The 22,283-nt window shown below is 40.0% G+C and overlaps 1 protein-coding gene across 3 annotated transcripts in view; it reads right to left on the reverse strand.

Annotated features, from left to right (window-relative positions):
* Positions 1-22,283, reverse strand: part of APBA1 (amyloid beta precursor protein binding family A member 1) — a 236,676-nt gene that overhangs the window by 7,268 nt on the left and 207,125 nt on the right. For all 3 annotated transcript variants that reach the window (XR_012724756.1, XM_075317860.1, XM_075317848.1), the window contains 4 exons: positions 14,336-14,515; positions 10,837-11,049; positions 9,528-9,647; positions 1,108-1,248 (listed from right to left, as the gene is read on the reverse strand). Coding sequence is in view for 2 of the 3 variants with exons in the window: in XM_075317860.1 (XP_075173975.1) it covers positions 1,108-1,248; positions 9,528-9,647; positions 10,837-11,049; positions 14,336-14,515 (654 nt within the window). In the remaining variant the exon portion in view is untranslated. The remainder of the gene's footprint in view (positions 1-1,107; positions 1,249-9,527; positions 9,648-10,836; positions 11,050-14,335; positions 14,516-22,283) is intronic.

Here is a 22,283-nt window from a genome sequence, read left to right on the forward strand (position 1 = left end):
GGTCAGAGAATAAACTTTTCTGAAATTTGTATTGCCAACTATAGATGCCACTCTTAAGACTATGGCTACATGGCGACTTTGTTAGCAAAACAAGATACTTGGTAAAATACTGCACGGTGTCGCTGCTACATCACAGCGCAATACAAGTATATGGAAACAGACTCAAGTTGAAAAAAATCCAACCGGGTACAATTTTTCACAACTTTTGTCATTATTGTACTAACCTCCAGGTTGCAAAGTGATCCCAGTCCCTTGTGTGGAGATGTGATGTAGCAGTAACACCTAGTAATCTTTGGCCACGCTGCTTGTGTCACGGCCAAAGTCGCTGGATAACCCCAGCCTAAAAGTCACTGAGCTCTTTATTATAGCCCATTTTACTAATGTTTGTAAATGTTATATTATGGACAGTGGGACTGAAATGGATGATATTGTAGTTACATTCCACATCCTTTCAGTCATGTAGTGTACCTATCTTAAAACTGCGACAAACTAGATATAAGAGGCTACTTGCATATTTAATATCCCAGAGGATAATTGCATGAGCTATAAGTCTCTGGCACTCTCCACAAGGAAAAATGTTCCCCATTTGATGTCATCTAGTGAAATCAGATCTCCTGCTTTGCACTGAGGAGGGGCAAGGCTTGGTAAATGGAACCCGTCACGTTATTAACCTGAAGACATGGGGTTAATCTGCAGCTTCAGTCACTGCAACTATGCACTGAAAGGTGACAAAGCCGCATCGGCACTACCCCGATGATTGAAAGCCTGAGGCTGATGGGAGGAATAAAGTTGATTTCTTCCCGGGGTCTCGGTGATGGGCACCTTCACAACGCTAATAACCTGCAGGTTAACCCCATATCTGCACGTTAATAGCGTGTTTTACCTGACAGGCTCCCTTTAAAGGTTCGATGTGGACGTTTAAGATTATTACATCCAATAGGTGGCGCCAGAGATACTCTTCATTCTGAAGCATAGATATAATAAACACACATTTTTGTTTCCCAGTATATCCCATTTATAAAACAATATCTAATGTGCAACTTTTTCTAACCAAGAGATAATGAAGCCAAAAATAGAAGACATCAATGAGAACAGTTCATTCCTTACCTCACCAACTGCATTGGATAGAATGTGAACTATCTTTTCATGAGGCGTTGCTACAACACTTTGTCCATTAATTTCTATAATGCGATGACCCACGCGTACACCACCTCGTTCTGCAATACCTCCTCTCATCAGGCTGCAAATCTGAACATGAGAAAGCCATACATCAGCAACATGGAATATAAGAAAGGGCCTTGAGCATGTTGCAGAATCAGTATTGTCAAGCCCAAATCACAAATACATGCACAGAAAAAAAACTATAATTCCTTTCATTAAATTCCCAGTGTTTACACCGTGTGCAGAATTATTAGGAAAGTTGTATTTTAGAGGATTTTTTTTTATTGATCAACAACTATGTTCTCAATCAACCCAAAAGACTCAAATAGAAATGTTTTTATCCAATAAAGTGCAAAAATAGAGTTCAGCAAAAAATATATACAAAAAACTAGTTCACTTTCAGTGCATATTGCTACCTTAAATAGATTGCTGTAGATTCACAGGAGAAACTCCTACATGCTGAGATAGTGGAAGGAGGAACAGGACACCTGCACACCTCCTCACCCAAGGAATCCTTGACACCTTTCATTATCACAGAGAACTTTGTCAGGAGGTAAGTAGTGTGTGTCTGACAGGGATTATACACCGTGTGCAGAATTATTAGGCAAGTTGTATTTTAGAGGATTTTTTTTTATTATTGATCAACAACTATGTTCTCAATCAACCCAAAAGACTCAAATATCAAAGCTTAATAATTAAGTTGTAGTGGTTTTTTTCTTTAGATTTGGCTATCTTAGGAGGATATCTGTTTGTGCAGGTAACTATTACTGTGCAGAGTTATTAGGCAACTAAATAAAAAACAAATATATTCCCATCTCACTTGTTTATTTTCACCAGGTAAACCAATATAACTGCACAAAATTTAGAAATAAACATTTCTGCCATGCAAAAACAAAACCCCAAAAAATTAGTGACCAATATAGCCACCTTTCTTTATGATGACACTCAACAGTCTACCATCCATAGATTCTGTCAGTTGCTTGATCTGTTTACGATCAACATTGCGTGCAGCAGCCACCACAGCCTCCCGCACACTGTTCAGAGAGGTGTACTGTTTTTCCCTCCCTATAGAGCTCACATTTTATGAGGGACCACAGGTTCTCTATGGGGTTCAGATCAGGTGAACAAGGGGGCCATGTCATTATTTTTTCATCTTTTAGACCTTTACTGGCCAGCCACACTGTGGAGTAGTTGGATGCATGTGATGGAGCATTGTCCTGCATGAAAATCATGTTTTTCTTGAACGATACCGACTTCTTCCCATACCACTGCTTGAAGAAGTTGTATTCCAAAAACTGGCAGTAGATCTGGGAGTTGAGATTCACTCCATCCTCAACCCGAAAAGGTCCCACAAGTTCATCTTTGATGATACCAGCCCATACCAGTACCCCACCTCCACCTTGCTGGCGTCTGAGTTGGAGTGGAGCTCTCTGCTCTTTACTGATCCAGCCTCTGGCCCATCCATCTGGTCCATCAAGAGTCACTCTCATTTCATCAGTCCATAAAACCTTTGAAAAATCAGTCTTACGATATTTCTTGGCCCAGTCTTGACGTTTTATCCTATGTTTCTTGTTCAAAGGTGGTCGTTTTTCAGCCTTCCTTACCTTGGCCATGTCCCAGAGTATGGCACACCTTGTTCTTTTTGATACTCCAGTAACGTTGCAGCTCTGAAATATGGCCAAACTGGTGGCAAATGGCATCTTGGCAGCTTCATGCTTGATTTTCCTCAATTCATGGGCAGTTATTTTGAGCCTTTTTTGCCCAACACGCTTCTTGCGACCCTGTTGGCTATTTGCCATGAAACGCTTAATTGTTCGGTGATCACGCTTTAGAAGTTTGGCAATTTCAAGACTGCTGCATCCTTCTGCAAGACATCTCATAATTTTGGACTTTTCAGAGCCCGTCAAATCACTCTTCTGACCCATACTGCCAAAGAAAAGGAAGTTGCCTAATAATTAAGCACGGCTTATATAGGGTTTTAATGTCATTACACCACACCCCTCTTCATTACAGAGATGCACATCACCTGATTTACTTAATTGGTAGTTGGCTGTCAAGCGTATATAGCTTGGAGTAGGACAACATGTATAAAAAGTATCATGTAATCAAAATACTCATTTGCCTAATATTCTGCACACAGTGTAGTATCCTGTCCTAGTTTCGGCTTTCAAATAGGCAAAATACTGACCAAAATCTGCAAAGTGTGAATGGTCCTTAAGAGTCTCAGACTGTAACTTTACAGCTAAATCTGCATTAGAATTCAACAAATCCATTCTAGTTAATATATTGCTTGTTCTAGTGTTTTCCTCTTTCTTCCAAGACCCATAAATAACTGTTCAGTTTTTTTTTTTAGTTTTCCGCTGACATAAATGTATGAAAACTTGTTTTTGCGAGCAGAGTTGAATTTTTTAAGAACAAAGACCAAAAGAAAAAACAGAAAACCCTTAAATTCTGTCACGTTCACTTGAGTTAACACTTTACATTGCTCACTTTGTGGTACTTATGGCATGTTAGTTGTAGTCTGCAAATAAAATAAAAAAAATAAAAATAAAAACAGCAAATAAATTACCGTATCTCCCTGGCTATCAATGTTGCTCTGAATGATCAGTTTGTGCCTCCAGGTTCTGACAGTAAAAACTTTTTTTTTATATTGATGGAAATATGTTTTTATGGTGCCACTGGGAGTACACTTGGTTGTTTTTTTTTTTATTCCATTTTTGGTGGAGGAGGCAAAATTACTGAAAAAAAAGGAATTCTGCCTTCTTTATTTTATTAGACGTGATCCAGCAACCTGTAACGTGTGAAAAGTTTGAACATTTCCAGATACTGATACCAAATCTGGTAATTGTTTCATTATTATTTTTTTTTAAGATTTTTTTTAAAAATATTAAAAGGGAATCTGTCAGAAAGATTTCACACCCGAACATGTTTATATGATAGCGCATTTATATGCTTTTTCAAAGACCAGTCCAGCAACACCTTTAGCTAGATAGTTCCCTTTGATTGATATGTAAATAAAGCTGAGGGTTATGGTAGATCTGAAGCCTATGTCACTGCAGCTCTATTTCCTGGCCAGAGCTGCCTCCTTCTCCTTGACTACCAGCTCTTTTAGCTTGAAGTTACACAACATAGAAGCGGTCAGCTAAGCAGAAGAAGGATGCACTGGGCAGGAAATAGAGCTTGAGTGGCAGAGGCTTCAGATCTACCATAGCAATTTACCTTTCAATTCAACACTGATTTTTCAGTGACGGATGAATGGACTGGCCCTGTAAAGGTCTTGCTGGACTTGTCTTTGAATGAGCTACATGCACATGTAAATAGTTTGAGGGGCAAAATCATGACGACAGAGTCCATTTAAGCATTTTTTTTACATACCCTTAGGGAGCTAGAACCTGCATTCACTTTATCACAAGTACAAGACACCGCTATACTTCTGCCTTGCATTGTATTGTCATTTTAACAATTGACTAGTAAGCCCAGTGCGATTCTCGGAGCGCAAACTGTCTTTGTCAAGTGAAGAACTTCCTTTAGACTCATGTATTCATACAGTTATATTATATATGCATATATTATTTTCGTATATTTTTTCTCTTTTTTTGTTTAATTTTTTATTGTCTTTTAGTCACTGAAATTATAAAACAATCGTTCCATTATGTATTTCTATTGGATATCCAATTTTTACAATTCCATCTTACTGACAGCCAGACTGGTTTGTCAGGTCTCCATAAGGAGAATAGTCTTTCCCGTTGCTCTGGCCGGCGTCCCGCCTCCTTCCTAAGGGGGCAGGTCGTACAACGTCAGAGCGACGTCACACGGCAGGCGGCCAATCAAAGCGGAGGGGCGGAGATGAGCAGGATGTAAACATCCCACCCACCTTCTTCCTTCCGTATAGCCGCCGGCGGCAGGTAAGGAGATGTTCCTCGCTCCTGCGGCTTCATACACAGCGATGTGTGCTGCCGCAGGAACGAGGAACAACATTGTACCTGTCGCGGCAGCGTAATTTTGAAAAAGTCAGAGCCTACACCGATGATACGATAACGACGCTTTTGCACTCGTTAATTGTATCATCTAGGATTTATACACTACAATGTCGAAAGTGACGCCGGATGTGCGTCACTTTCGATTTGACCCCACCGACATCGCACGTGCGATGTTGCAACGTGCAAAGCCGCCATAAGTCTTATGAAAAAGCTTGTTTAAAAAGCCACGTATGACTTTTAGGATTGCTACTTCCAATAGGTGGCGCTAGAGTTTGTCTCCTTCCTCTCTGGAGGGACAATTTGAATATTGCATATGTATTACTTGTGCTTGGATACTGTCTGTATAAAGGATTAATCCACATTTCCTGTTTTTATCCTATGACTAATGGCAAATTGGCACTAGAAATGAGTAAGGGCGGCTTTGCACGTTGCGACATTGCACGTGCGATGTCGATGGGGTCAAATCGAAAGTGACGCACATCCGGCGTCGCAGTCGATATCGCAACATGTAAAACCTTTTTGATACGATGAACGAGCGCAAAAGCGTCGTTATCGTATCATCGCTGCAGCCTCCGACATTTCCATAATGCCGGTGCAGCGACAGGTGCGATGTTGTTCCTCGCTCCTGCGGCAGCACACATTGCTGTGTATGAAGCCGCAGGAGCGAGGAACATCTCCTTACCTGCCGCCGGCTGCAATGAGAAGGACGGAGGTGGGCGGGATGTTTACATCCTGCTCATCTCCGCCCCTCCACTTCAATTGGCCGCCTGCCGTGTGACGTCGCTGTGACGCCGCACGACCCGCCCCCTTAGGAAGGAGGCGGGTCGCCGGCCAGAGGGACGTCGCACGGCAGGTATGTGCGTGTAAAGCTGCCGTAGCGATAATAATCGCTACGGCAGCTTTCACTAGATATTGCACGTGCGACGGGGGCGGGACTATCGCTGCAGCATCGGTAACACATTGTTACTGATGTCGCAGCGTGCAGAGCCCGCCTAAAGGCCACTTTACACGCTACAATTTATCTGACGATCGCATTTGCGACGCAACACGCCCAGATCGAAATAACGATGTGCCGATATCGCTTATAGGTTGTTTATTTGATGTCACACGTACCGATCTCAAAATCGACGCATCAGCGAACACCGATATATTCTTGGACGCAGGCGGTCGTTTGAATGTTGTTCGATGTTGGCAAGGTGTCAAACAGAGCAATAGGTCGGCTGCTTCCCCAAAACAAACAATTTTTTATAAATGAACGACGCATCAATGGTCCATGATTTTCATCCTATTTGCGATCGTTCAGAGTCGCTCGTAGGTGTCACACGCAACAATGTCGCAAACGATGCCGGATGTGCGTCACGGAATCCGTGACCCCGACAACATATCTCCCGATAAATCGACGCCTGTAAAGCGGCCTTAAGGCTTCACTATGCCATATAGCAGCTACAAATATTTTGAGCCAAAAGCAGAATATTATGATCTAATTAGGAGGTAAACCTATGCAAGAAAAAATATTCAGAAAAGATTCCCGTAAGATTCCAGTTACCGGTATTTCTTTGATGAAATCCATGAAGATGAAGGGTCATGTTGGTGAGGAGGAACCTCAATATCCTAGTCATCAGTGAGGGTTTCAGTGATAAGGCCAACCACAGATCCAATATTTATTACCGGTATTGTGGGCTGGATGAGAACTGGATCCTTTTTTCTGATGTAATAAATGAACTCAAATTATGACTGTATAACTAAACTAGCTCAGGACGGTCCATTTTTACTATGTCCTAACCAAACACATTTTCAGTTTTTAACATACGTGCACTTTTAACGGCTCATAAAAAATGTACTGTTTGGATATTCAATCTGCCCCTTTTTATGTGATGCATGGAGCTCAATTACCGTACCTTAAATACCTTTTTTTTTTTCTTGCTGACAGGAGGAAATTTAAAGAACATTAACATTTTCAAATTTGTGCTTTGTAACAAAAAAAACCCTGAAAAACATTTTTAATTAAGTTCCTCATTTCACAGAAATTATTTTTGTATATATTGGACATATTTTTGTTTACAATGGCAGCAGGGCTAGGAACAGTGACAAACTGGTGGTGTCTTTTTCTTTTGTTTAATACTTGCTTTTGTCCCATTTATATTACAGTGCCCTCATAAGGTGTTAAAAAATCTGTGGAGGGTATTTTATCATATTAATACATTTTTTTATTGCTGACTTACCCTGTAACTGTGGCTGGTATATTAGCCCCAGTTACAGGGGAAATTCAACCTAAAAGGGAACCTGTCACGTGCGATATGCACCCAGAACTATGGCAGTTCTACATGCATATTGCTAATTCTTGCCTAACCGTCCCTGTATAAACTAGCATAGATAAAGAGAGCTTTATAAAAAGTATTTCTAAAGATTGTTTGTTATATACTAATATTGCCAGGGACTAGTCGCAGGAGCGTGAGTTCCCTTGGCTAGCCGGCCCCCTTAGCATGTTAGCACACCCCTGTGCTACACCCAGCATCAAATTAGTGCGCATGATCAGAAGTCCAGGGGACTGCAGATCATGTGCAGTGCGCATCCATCCTCCGATGGCCACCATGAAGAGTGAGGTATGGGCGGCGAAGCTGCGCATTCATTAGCATGCTACTACGCCTACAGGGGCGTGCTAACATTCTATGTGGGTCGACTTTTCAAGGGAACTCACGCCCTTGCGACTAGTCGTGGGTCTCATTAGCATATAAGAAACAATCTTTATAAATACTTTTTAAAAAGATCTGTTTATTTATGCTAGTGTATACAGGACGGTTAGGCAGGGATTACTAATATGCACCCAGAACTGCCTGTGGTTCTGGGTGCATATTGTACCTGACAGGTTCCTTTTAATGAGACTATAACAAAGCTAACCGAGTCACCAAGGACCTAGTTGCCTCTCCTCTCTCCCTGCTTACTTTGCATTGACAATTTAGAACTTTAATGCAGAGCAAAGTGCGGACCGCCCGCAAGTTTAAAGTCTATGGGTCTGAAAATAATTAAACAGAAAATTATATTTTGGCATCAGCCATGCAAACAGATTCACACTATGATGTTGGTCCATTTGTCTAGTACTAGCTACACAATAGCACGCCATAAAATGTGGAATGACTGCAGCAGCCATTTTTCTTGTTTCTTCCAGTTTTAGTTTTTAGATCAATTCTCAAGAATTTTTAATTCATCACTGTGATTCAGTAGAACATCCGTCACATAAACAAGCCAAGTGGTAAAATTAGACTATTGTCTGTCCTGCATGCACATTCGACATGTCTATACATCTATTGAAGCCAGAGCTATTTCTCACCAATGCTGGAGAATAACAGACAGCGCTAGAGGCTTGTGAACAAAAGCTAATAATAAACCCAGCAAATTATTCATATCTCCATGAGTGCCTTAGTTAAAAATACTCTCAAGGGAAAGCAGCGGTGCTTTGAATCCTTTAGAGCGCTCAATGTTCATTTCAAGCCACAACTTGCAGGTTATGAATAAGACAACCATGCATGGTTATAATAGCGGGATGGAGAGGTATGGGTACACTTCAAGAAAATTAAGGTTGTAGTTCAATTTATATTTTATCATCAGACCTTATGAGCTTCATCATATTAAGCTGTGAGGCACTGGTTTTCTCCCCAGAAAGATTTCAGGACGGGATATCTCTATAATGAAATATTTGTTGAAGCAAGCCACAATTTTTATTCTCATATGTGAGAAGTAACCTTCGTATAGTATTCTATAGGACCAGTCATACATATCTGTACTATGAGTATCCATATTGAAGCCCACTGCTTGGATATAGATCTAGTAACAATATCAAGGATATGTACCAAGTATTGATCTATCCGCTCTGTAGGATAGAGGATAACTTCTTGCTCACTGGAGGGCTGACGGATGAAGCTCAGAATCTGACTGGAGTCACACTTCCAATTCTCCTGCGTGTGACTCAGACGTGTCTCGCAGTGCATCACCCCACACGGCAGCTGCTCTCTGGAGAGGAGCGGGTCAGCTTCATGTATTTCTATACAGCTGAGACCCTCCTGTCCAGAGAGTATGCGGCCATGCCAGGTGATGCGCTGCGAGATTTGCGCGAGTCACACGTGAGTCAATCGCAAGTGTGACTCCGGCCTCAATCTCGAGAACAGGACTAGGAAGAATCCTAACGGAATGGAGGTGTGCTTGCTTGACTTCTATTCCATGTAGCTGGGGTTCTGCAGAACCTCATTCTTGGGTTTGGTAGGGAGTCTCCTCAGTTGGATTCCAAGCAATCAGAAAATGATCCCTTAATCACACTCCGTACCAACTCTTTATGAGTAAAGACAATATGAACTAAATATAAGAACATTCTTAAAGCGTGCAGAAACTCACAATTCCATTCTGTACACTGAAGCCGAGCTGGTACCTAAGGTCAGGTCTTCGAATTAAGACAGTGGTAACTGGAGGACATCTCACAATGTTCAGCTTCACCCTGGCCTGGTTCTTTAAGCCCTAAAAAAAAATCCAATATGTAAATTTAGCTCTTTTATAGGTATGTACATGCACAATCATAACACTGACCTTCTGTAGAACATTGCTGGAATGACTTAAAAGAGCTGGCCAAAGTTATCTTTTTTTCTGGCAAATGTGTTGGGAGACATTACTTTATGTTACTAATATAAGGTTCTCCTCCTGCAAAACTTAGTACAACCTTCCTAACAGCCTACACAGTTCTCCGGTTTTCAAAATGGCTGCTAATAGAGGAACATGTGACCAGATCTGTCCATCAGCTTCCTCCAATGGAAAATCAGTCTCCCTTTATGAAGTTTTTTCAATTGGGAGGAGGCTGATGGTCTGATCACATGCTCTTCTAGCAGCCATTTTCTTGGATCATAGAACTGTTCAGCCTGAGGGAAAGTAGAGGAACCTATGATAATTATATACTAGCAACAAAACTACTACTAAACATTAATAATAGTGTAATAAAACCATGTCCGCAAATACCTCTTAAAAATGTAAAGGATTTGACCACTTTATCTATACTTTCAAGTAAAAACCTCACAGGTGGGAGCCACACTTATCAGGCATTTATGGTATGCCCTGTGGATATCTCATAAATGCAGAAGCAATGAAGCAATCCCATTAAGTTTTTTTTATTAATTAACACTGTATATACTGTAGTGTAGTATGAGTATTAGCATACTAACCTACCCCTACTTTCCCCAGTGTCCATCGACGTTCCATTCCTCTTCTGAGTGACGTCATCGCAATTGCAAATAGATGGCTTACTCTCTGCATGAGCCGGTCGCCTCTTTTACACTAAGTCTATGGAGCTTTGTTAAGATGCTCCAAAGACTTGCATTGTAAAAGTCAATTCCGAGTCATGCAGAGCGCAGCGTGAGCAGAAAGTCTGCAGAGGGGTGACATCACTCAGAAGAGGAGAAGAAGGGTGCTGGACAATACTTAGTGCTTCTTCAACGATATTTCCTCATGGATGGGCCAAGGTACTTTTTTTCTTTTAGATCTTGTGGTTGCATAAAGGACTCTGAATCATTATAGACTACGTTGATTGGACTGATTTTATTTATATGCCTGAACAATAATTAGCTTCCTTTTTAATATTAAAAAAAATACACTGTAATGACTGTAAAACAGGAATGTTCATAAATGTTTCAATCTTTATACTGATTGAGTATGTTACCTTTATAATGCTCTGACAGGTGGAGAGTGGTAAACCAACTAAACTGGTGCCATTGATGGACATGATTTGATCCCCGATATTCAGTTTCCCCGACTTCTCGGCAGGTCCTCCGTGCATCATATTAGCAATAATAACTGTCGGCAGAATGGAGCCCCAACCAGATTCTACAATCACAACTCCAAGGATTTCACCCTTCTGCTTTTCAATAAAAACCTTGAAGACAAAAGTGAAATGACGTTAACTATATTATTAAGAATATCATTAACTACAGTTAGGTCCAGAAATATTTGGACAGTGACACAAGTTTTGTTATTTTAGCTGTTTACAAAAACATGTTCAGAAATACAATTATATATATAATATGGGCTGAAAGTGCACACTCCCAGCTGCAATATGAGAGTTTTCACATCCAAATCGGAGAAAGGGTTTAGGGAATCATAGCTCTGTAATGCATAGCCTCCTCTTTTTCAAGGGACCAAAAGTAATTGGACAAGGGACTCTAAGGGATGCAATTAACTCTGAAGGCGTCTCCCTCGCTAACCTGTAATCAATGAAGTAGTTAAAAGGTCTGGGGTTGATTACAGGTGTGTGGTTTTGCATTTGGAAGCTGTTGCTGTGACCAGACAACATGCGGTCTAAGGAACTCTCAATTGAGGTGAAGCAGAACATCCTGAGGCTGAAAAAAAAGAAAAAATCCATCAGAGAGATAGCAGACATGCTTGGAGTAGCAAAATTAACAGTCGGGTACATTCTGAGAAAAAAGGAATTTACTGGTGAGCTTGGGAACTCAAAAAGGCCTGGGCGTCCACGGATAACAACAGTGGTGGATGATCGCCGCATACTTTCTTTGGTGAAGAAGAACCCGTTCACAACATCAACTGAAGTCCAGAACACTCTCAGTGAAGTAGGTGTATCTGTCTCTAAGTCAACAGTAAAGAGAAGACTCCATGAAAGTAAATACAAAGGGTTCACATCTAGATGCAAACCATTCATCAATTCCAAAAATAGACAGGCCAGAGTTAAATTTGCTGAAAAACCCCTCATGAAGCCAGCTCAGTTCTGGAAAAGTATTCTATGGACAGATGAGACAAAGATCAACCTGTACCAGAATGATGGGAAGAAAAAAGTTTGGAGAAGAAAGGGAACGGCACATGATCCAAGGCACACCACATCCTCTGTAAAACATGGTGGAGGCAACGTGATGGCATGGGCATGCATGGCTTTCAATGGCACTGGGTCACTTGTGTTTATTGATGACGTAACAGCAGACAAGAGTAGCCGGATGAATTCTGAAGTGTACCGGGATATACTTTCAGCCCAGATTCAGCCAAATGCCGCAAAGTTGATCAGACGGCGCTTCATAGTACAGATGGACAATAATCCCAAGCATACAGCCAAAGCTACCCAGGAGTTCATGAGTGCAAAAAAGTGGAACATTCTGCAATGGCCAAGTCAATCACCAGATCTTAACCCAATTGAGCATGCATTTCACTTGCTCAAATCCAGACTTAAGACGGAAAGACCCACAAACAAGCAAGACCTGAAGGCTGCGGCTGTAAAGGCCTGGCAAAGCATTAAGAAGGAGGAAACCCAGCGTTTGGTGATGTCCATGGGTTCAAGACTTAAGGCAGTGATTGCCTCCAACGGATTCGCAACAAAATATTGAAAATACAAATATGTTGTTTGGGTTTGGTTTATTTGTCCAATTACTTTTGACCTCCTAAAATGTGGAGTGTTTGTAAAGAAATGTGTACGATTCCTACAATTTCTATCATATATTTTTGTTCAAACCTTCAAATTAAACGTTACAATCTGCACTTGAATTCTGTTGTAGAGGTTTCATTTCAAATCCAATGTGGTGGCATGCAGAGCCCAACTCGCGAAAATTGTGTCACTGTCCAAATATTTCTGGACCTAACTGTATTTCTAATATTTTGCATTAATAGACAGTTTCTTTCAAAAGAAAAGTTATACGACAGGTCAGCATAATTAGATAATCTTTTAAATACTATGGTCTATAGACATTACCTAATCACTAGTTTTTATGTGTTTGTATTAAAGCCTAATATTAAGTACCTAGCATTAATTGAGAAATTCCATTGTGGACATATTCTCTTTAATGTCTCCAAAGTGCTGCATAAATATAAAAAAAATCTATACTTGTCTCCCAAGCCAGCATTACTCCTTGACTCTGAGTCTCTTATTCCCCACAGGTTTCCTAACAAACAATCTCATGTGACCGCTGCAGTCCATCAGCAGCCGGCTAATCGGCGGCTATTCCATCTGAGCAGAAGAACAGGGTTTATTCTGCTCAGATGGAAGTAGAGAGATAATTCTCTAGTACTAACCAGAATATATACAGGATCTTGGTCAACTAAATAAGTAAAATAATATTAGTTGAAATATATATGTGAACTCAGATATACAATACATGAACATACACACACGCACACAGTATATCACAAAAGTGAACATATGACACTTTGATACAATATAAAGTGGTCAGGCTACAGCTTGCATAACAATGTAAACTTTGTGTGCCCTTTAAATAACAACACACAGCCATTAATGTCCTATCCGGCGGATCCTATTCAGCCCTATACTGACAGGGTGAGGTGCCGAGGTCCACTCTGCATTGGACAGGAGGACCATCTGACCACCATTTACAGTCTTCTTGAGGGATCTGTTGGCAGGACACAGAAAACTAAAAGGTGACCTGGATTATGTGCATTGTCACGAGATGGTAACATCCCCATATGAACCCCGAACAAAGTGGGGGAAACGCGTCGGGAATCTTCTGTGAGATTGTTTCTCCAGCAAGATAAGTTTACCCTACTGGGATTTAATTCTTACAGGTCCATATTAATGCTGTTGGTCATCTGCACTGGGTAGCGGATTTTTGATAGCTACCTGTTAGCTCCTTCTCACCCTTTAGATTGCACCTGAGGGGAGCATATTTACAACTACTTTGTATGGGGATTTTCCCTATGACCAACAAACATATCAAATATCTATTAGCATATTGACTATGCACCTAGTGTGATTGAATAACCCTGACTTCAGCACTAACCACACTTTCTGGGCTTTAGGTCAATTATTGATACACAGGCAGATTTAGGGCTTACTAGCAATAGCCGACGAGGAGCAGGGGCGCCCGAAACCTTATGATGTTTACCTCCGCGGCCAGGAAGGAGAAGGACTAGGGATCTATGACCTGGCCTTGTCCAACATCCTAGTTGATATTACGATTACTATCAAGAAGAACTACTCTGGGCTATCCACAATCTCCCTAGTGTAATATCCCCTTAAAATATATCTAGCTCTGCACGACTGGCTGTGTGTTCACTGGCCGATATAGCTACATACAATGAGATATAACTTGAATTAATATTTTTAATGTTTATAAATAAAAATTATTTTTAGAGTAATCAGTTTTTGGTCTATTAGTTGTTTTTAGATTTACAAGGGGTAAGCAAAGTACACATTAGAGAATACCTACATCTTTGCAGTTCTCGGACTTGGAGAAGTGGATGAGGTCATCATTATACATGTCCTGGGTGTTGAGTAAGTCACTGTATTCCTTCTGGCTCAGATCTTCTGGGTTAATGCCATTCGCTCTCAGGAATTCCTGGTAAGCAACACTGAATGCCTGACCTATGGACTGTGCAATAAGCTGGGCCTGAACATAGACATCAAATAAAACAAAAAATTGTCAATGAGTTGAAACTTTGTAAGGAGCAATAAGATCATTGCATTGTCCCTCTGTATTAAAAACGTGTAACTAGATGAATTGTGAAAAGTCACGCTTTTCTAAAGGCGCTGTCACACACAGAGATAAATCTGCGGCAGATCTGTGGTTGCAGTGAAATTGTGGACAATCAGTGCCAGGTTTGTGGCTCTGTACACATGGAACAATATGTCCATGATTTCACTGCAACCACAGATCTGCCAAAGATTTATCTCTGTGTGTGAAGGGGGCCTTAAAGGAGTTCTGTACTTTTAAAATGTATGCACTTTCAGTGATCTTCAACTAAAGATAATGATATTTAGTGAAATACAAGTTATTTCAAGGTAACTTACAAGGAAGCTCATCACCCACCAAACAAATCACTTGTACGGTCCTACAGGGGAGTCGAAAATTCACTCCAGCAGTATAGAGGTCACTTCTTTAGTTGGACACAAACACGATTTTATTTCATGAGAATGTGGCCTACTTGGTGAACTTATAACATGGCAAAAGTTTAACTCCTCCTCAATCAACATGCCTCACACCACAAATTGTGGTACATTTTTAAAGGTTCACTAATATTATATATATATATATATATATATATATATATATATATATATATATATATATATATATATATATATATATATATAGTGTAGTGAAATGTGCACACAGATGTAATTAAAATGTTTTCCAAAAAATAATACTGATTGACTATCCATTGGATAGGCCACTGATGTGCGTAGGGTTCAGCAGAACAAAGACTAGTGGCGTCACCCTTCAGCGAAGTGTCTCACAGCGACATCCTTACAAGTGTGGCTGTGCCCGATACCGCAATTGACCCGGTCTATCCCTACTCACGTTACTAAGCTGACCTTCAGTACCAAAACTTGTAAGGTTATATACGCACTATTTTTACATTCTAATCCACCAGCATAAATATAGACATCCGTTTCTCCCAGGTGAAGGCGTGTTCTTTCATATGTTATTTCATATCTTAAAGGGGCAGTAAAAAAAAGACTGGTTTGAATACATAACCCAACTAATGGCAGTGATTGAGATCAGTCTATACTAATAGCACACACTTGATAATGCGTGCGTGTCTAATGGCAAGCATGGAGCATGAAATATGAAAGAGAAAATGCCATTAACGGCTTCCAGTACGTGTATAGGCTGGGCATCATTCCCCTGTTCTCTGCACCTAATTAGCATCTTCACAAACTGCCTGCAAACAGACCACAGGCAAGGACACAGTCAGCAACCAAGGATGACCTGCTGGCAAGGTCAGCCAACATCTATCTATTTGGGCAATGCATACCCCGTTGCAATTACAGCTGGGTCACTGCTCTGTGCTCGGGCTGGGGTGTCACGTTGGCTGAATACAGGCGAAAAAGCATCAGCACAGAAAATAACCGGATCCAGCAATGCTAAAGTAAACAGTGTTAAGGACATTCCCAAGTGGCGAGAAGGGAAAGATAACAAAATTACACTGTATTTACCTACCAACGTGTTTGAAAGAACCGAGCTAATAGAAAGTGACATTCATGTCATTAATTTCCACAGCCCTTCCAAGGAACGGAGATGAGACACATGAATGGAAATTCTTCTGCCCTGACATTCTGCAGTGATGGAGGACAGAAGTAAAGCCAGAGGAGTGAGAAGGATGACTGCTAATTATACCCAGCCTAGCAAGCAATGAAAGTATGGAATATTTATAGACATACACCTTTTAGATATTCTGGGAGTCATATTATATTCACATACTTTGCTGTACTGTTATCTACCTCTTAATGCAGAATATTGTACGTTAATTAGGTTTGCCTTTATTACACTCTCTTGTGTCCCTTGTAATAGCAGAGGTTAGTCATGTATAAGCACACTTCTCTGGTTAAAAGGATTTATCGTCAAAGATCACATAACTATACACATTTGTTGCTCTACCTTTTTTTATAGCACTCGTCCTGGGGCCCTTAATGAGTCTGGGCCAGTGGTGTAACTTGACGCTCATGGGCCCCAATGCAAAAGGGCCCTTTATTATTGAAAGCCTTTAACAGTATAATCCAATGGAACTTTTGGGGAACCCTAGTCTCCAGGGCCTGGGTGCGATTGCAACCCCTGCACCTATTGTAGATACACTCCTGGTCTACGTGTAGCATTTTATTTACATATGTAGACAATATATCAATGGCAATGTAGACATGATTAACGTCTTGATATGTTTGTGTAGCTAAAATAGGAACCATCAGGAAGAAGCCATATATTTACTATCAAGAATTGGAAACGATCATGACAAAAAACACACACATACGTGCGTACAGAAAATATTCAGACACCTTTCAAATTTACACTCTTTGTTTCATTGCAGCCACTTGGTAAATTAAGAAGTTTGGGACCACCAGAACTCTTCCTAGACCTGGCCATCCAGCCAAACTGAGCAATCGTGGGAGAAGAGCATTGGTGAGGAAGGTAAAGAAGAACCCCAAGATCACTGTGGCTGAGCTCCAGAGAAGCAGTAGGGAGATGGGAGAAAGTTCCACAAAGTCAACTCTCACTGCAGCCCTCCACCAGTTGAGCTTTTATGGTAGAGTGGCCTGACGGAAGTCTCTCCTCAGTGCATGACATATGAAAGCCTGCATAGAGTTTGCAAAAAAATACATGAAGGACTCCCAGACTATGAGAAATAAGATTCTCTAGCCTGATCAGACAAAGATATAACTTTTTGATGATAATTATAAGCGGTATATGTGGAGAAAACCAAGCACTGCTCATCACCTGGACAATACAATACCAACAGTGAAACATGGTGGTGGCAGCATCATGCTATAGGGGTGTTTTTCAGCTTCATGGGCAGAACGATTGGTTGCAATTGAAGGAACAATTAATGCGGCCAAGTACAGAGATATCCTGGAAGAAATCCTCTTCCAGAGTGATCTTGAGACTGGGCCAAAGGTTCACCTTCCAAAAAACACAATGACCCTAAGCACACAAAATAACAAAAGAGTGGCTTCAGAACAACTCTGTGACCCTTCTCGCCTGGCCCAGCCAGAGCCCTGACCTAAACCCAATTGAGCATTTCTGGAGAGACCTTAATACATTTTCAAAAATGTCTACATTTCTGTTTTTTTCTGACAAGATGGGGTGCAGAGTGTACATTAATGAGAAAAAAATGAACTATTTTGAATTTACCAAATAGCTGCAATGAAACAAACAGTGAAAAATTTGAAGGGGTCTAAATACTTTCCGTGCCCACTGTACAACCAATTTACTAAAGGGACTCAATATCTAAGAACCTTCTCTATAACGGAGTGTCTTTTACAAAGTAAGTACATAATAAATAGTTGCACCTCAGTAATAATAATACCCTAACCTCAAGACTAAATACAAAATAGGAAATAACTGTTAAAGAGGCTGTCCACTACTTGTAAAACCCCTTCCAGATCAGTATATTTCCACCTTGTATAATAAATATACCTATACGCACCTCTGATGCCCACGAAGTTCCAGAAATGCCCTCTCCCAAGGCTCGCATGACATATCACTAATTATAGGCCACTTCACTGTCTCCTCATTTGGACGCAATTGACATTCAGAAGAAGCGAGCGCTATGGCTCCTTCCTTACTGATTTGTCCAAAGGAGGAGATAGTGGAGTGGCTGCTGCTTGGTCACAGGGTTAATGTCATGTGAGCAATGGGATAACCGGTGTCACCACTGCAGGAAAAGTGCTGGGATCAGAGGTGAGTATGTGTGTTATCATTTTAGAAAGTGGAAATATACCGATCAAGAAGGAATTTTCCATTTAGAGGACAACTCCATTAAATTGGTGGGGATTTAACTGCTAACACTCCCAACCATGGTTAGGAAGGGGTACCTTGGACCCTTGTCTATTCCCAGTGGCATAGATTGGAAGAGCTGGAATTCAGCGGCTGCCAGCATTTGCCCTGCCTTTCTAATCAGAAACAGCAGCCTGTAGGTGATATATGCTATTGGCTAAAATATCGCCTTTAGGCTATGTGCGCACACAGCGTTTTTACCGCGTTTTTGCATTGCGTTTTGGGCTCAATATTGGTTGACTTTGCTTTCCCAGCAAAGTCTATGACTTTTCATTTTTGCTGTCCGCACACAGCTTCTTTTTAAAGCTGCGTTTTTTAAGTGAAAAAAAAAATGGACATGTCGATTCTTTCCTGCGTTTTTCCACCCATCCAATGTATTGGAAAACCGCAGCAAAAGGCAGGGGTCAAAAATGCAGCGAAACGCAGTAAAAAATGAATCAAAACGCAACAAAAACCGCAGTGTTTTTGCCATGATTGCATATTTGTGCATTTTTAAAGGCCAGAAACGCAGCGTTTTTGATGCCACAAAAAATGGTTAGGTGTGCGCACATAGCCTTAAGATCTGTTCCCATTGGCGCAAAAAAAACCAACCAATCCATAAGACTAGCAAAGCCCAATGACTTTAGTAGATTCCTTAAAACTAGGCAGATCAGTTCAGCACTTGGAAAACTAAATTTGTACTTTATCTAAAAGCATTCAAATCCATTATGTGAAGATAAAGAATACCCTGGTCACTAAAGTGTATTAAATAGTCAGTATTCGTATGCATAGCGCATTTGTCAGTCTTCCATTTTCTTTTCTTTTAGAATTTTACTTGGTAGAATACTGTACGGTTCTGCATTATTCTGCCCATCAAAAGTGATGGAAAGCAAATAGAACAGAATCTAACTGAAGCTGACAAAGTACTGGGCCATTAACATACAGTACAGACCAAAAGGTTGGACACATCTCATTCAAAGAGTTTTCTTTATTTTCATGACTCTAAAAATTGTAGATTCCCATTGAAGGCATCAAAACTATGAATTAAAACATGTGGAATGAAATACTTAAAAAAGTGTGAAACAACTGAAAATATGTCTTATATTCTAGGTTCTTAAAAGTAGCCACCTTTTGCTTTGATTACTACTTTGCACACTCTTGGCATTCTCTTGATGAGCTTCAAGAGGTTGTCACCGGAAATGGTCTTCCAACAGTCTTGAAGGAGTTCCCAGAGATACTTAGCACTTGTTGGCCCTTTTGCCTTCACTCTGCGGTCCAGCTCACCCCAAACCATCTCAATTGGGTTCAGGTCTGGTGACTGTGGAGGCCAGGTCATCTGGCGTAGCACCCCATCACTCTCCTTCTTAGTCAAATAGCCCTTACACAGCCTGGAGGTGTGTTTGGGGTCATTTTCCTGTTGAAAAATAAATGATGGTCCAACTAAATGCAAACCGGATGGAATAGCACACCGCTGCAAGATTCTGTGGTAGGCATGCTGGTTCTGTATGCCTTCAATTTTGAATAAATCCACAACAGTGTCACCAACAAAGCACCCCCACACCATCACACCTCCTCCTCCATGCTTCATGGTGGGAACCAGGCATGTAGAGTCCATCCGTTCACCTTTTCTACAAAGACACGGTGGTTGGATCCAAAGATCTCAAATTTGGACTCATCAGACCAAAGCACAGATTTCCACTGGTCTAATGTCCATTTCTTGTGTTGTTTAGCCCAAACAAGTCTCTTCTGCTTGTTGCCTGTCCTTAGCAGTGGTTTCCTAGCAGCTATTTTACCATGAAGGCCTGCTGCACAAAGTCTCCTCTTAACAATTGTTCTAGAGATGAGGTGTGTCCAAACTTTTGGTCTTTACTGTAGATTTTTTTAACTTTGTTTTTTATGTGAAAGATGATAAATTAGAAAGTCATACAGATTCATTTCAGTGTGTACAGACTGCTTAGTCTTTTGTTAATAGTTTTTTTCGCTGTGAAATGCACTTGTCCACATTTTTATTTAACCCAATAATTCTTCCTAATCTTGTTTTGCTTTCTCTCCTGTTTTCAGACTGTAGATAAGCACTTTATTAGCCCTGTAATATCAAGAGACTTTCCATTCACGGACAGCACATAGAGATTCTGAAAGCACAATGAAATATATCTATTTTTTATAATCTTTCTATGCTGCAACACAACTGATTTTCATAAAAGTCAGCAAAAAAAACCTCCGTTGTACCAGAGCAGCCAACCTGCTATTTAGTATTCAGAAATTCACAGGAGTTTCAAGTTTTGAGTATTTTGAGTTCTTCACTATACAAGTTTTTAATTTCTTACTTCTTATTTTGACATTCAACAGCCTGGTATTATTAAAAAAAAAACCACCAAAAATGTAGGCAATTTGCTTACATTTTTTAAAATTTTTATTGAGAATAATAAAATAATTAAAACAGGTTGCCTCAACAAATAAAAACCCCAACAGACAAGGAGAGGAAAAATATTGTGAAAAAAAAATTATGCAGATTGCCCACATTTTTTGGCATTTTTCACTGTAGGTTTTGTTTCCACTAGTAAGATTGTGGTATAGCTGTTATTAAGTCTGGTATTATTGTAACACTGTTCTACAGCCAAACTGATTCTTAATAGAGAATCTTTCTGGATCTTCAAATTGGGCACGAGAATGCCGCATGGTCTGAATATGAGGAGAGATCTTGTTATGCAGTACACTTGAATTCCAGAATTATTTGTTCTTTATAGGACATACCTTTTCAGTACCAATAACTATATCATATTATACTGTAGTAATTATTGGATATTTGATGGTTTAAGGTTATTCCTTTAGCATTTGAATTGAAATTTTCACTATATAGCAATTTGGACATTAATAAATGTGTTTTGTTTTGTTTTTTTTTTTTTTTTTTTTCCCGTCCTTCTTTTGTCCCTGTCAGGAGAAAAAAATCTTTCTTGTCTCTAAAGAGCCCCTTCACTACAGATTATACCGGGCATATATATATTTCTTATCATGTGATCTCTCTGGTTGCTTCTGTTTTTAATCAGTTTATGTATATATATTTTTTGGTGTTTTTTCCTTTATTTTCTGTTGTTGTGCTGACTTTTTGGTGCAGTGTCTCAGTTTCTATTCTTTCACTTTTTTTTTTTTTTTTCTCTTCTCTGTGCTCTCCACACTAAATGGGCTGGGTGGTAACAAATCCAATTAATTCAACCTGTTCTTGTTGTGCACAGACTTTAAATACTGTCTAGAGATTTCCTCTGCGCATTCCATGATTAAGACCTATTCAGGTTGAAACGCGTAGGAAACAGCTCCTCTGTCTTGCCTCTCTATTTTTGTCTTGCTTGGATGGAATATTAATATTTTTATTACCAATAAAGAAACTGTTTTTTAAGAAAATTCTACTTTCTCCTGAAGTTGCTGGAATTTCTTCCTTTCTTCATGTGTTCCCACCCAGGTCAGGGTGTTTCCGTGCACCGGAGGTAAGATTTGGGAGTGAAGAGGGGAGAGCTGAAGTTTCTTCGTTTTTGGTATTATTGTAACACTGTTCTACAGCCAAACTGGTTCAGAGACGAAAACCATTGAAATGAACTAATTTTGTGGTGCTGAAAATAAATATTATAATATATAAATAAATATTATAATATATAAATATAAATATAAATTTGCTTATTGGCTTTCATTTTTAAGACCCGGGGGAGGTTGTAATTACTTATGACACCTTACGTACAGACTTAGAGAAAAATTGTGTCTTTATTATTTCATCATTATTGCATTGTTATTAGGTAGTCTATTATATAATTTATTTAGTATATTGAGCCTTCAATATTCTATCATCTTCAGGTGAACAATCAAAAACAGCCAACTATTTACAGTTGCATCACCTACTTTTATAAAAGTCCTCTGT

Source organism: Anomaloglossus baeobatrachus, chromosome 1 (genome assembly GCF_048569485.1).
Source record: "Anomaloglossus baeobatrachus isolate aAnoBae1 chromosome 1, aAnoBae1.hap1, whole genome shotgun sequence".
Classification (NCBI taxonomy): Eukaryota; Metazoa; Chordata; class Amphibia; order Anura; family Aromobatidae; genus Anomaloglossus; species Anomaloglossus baeobatrachus.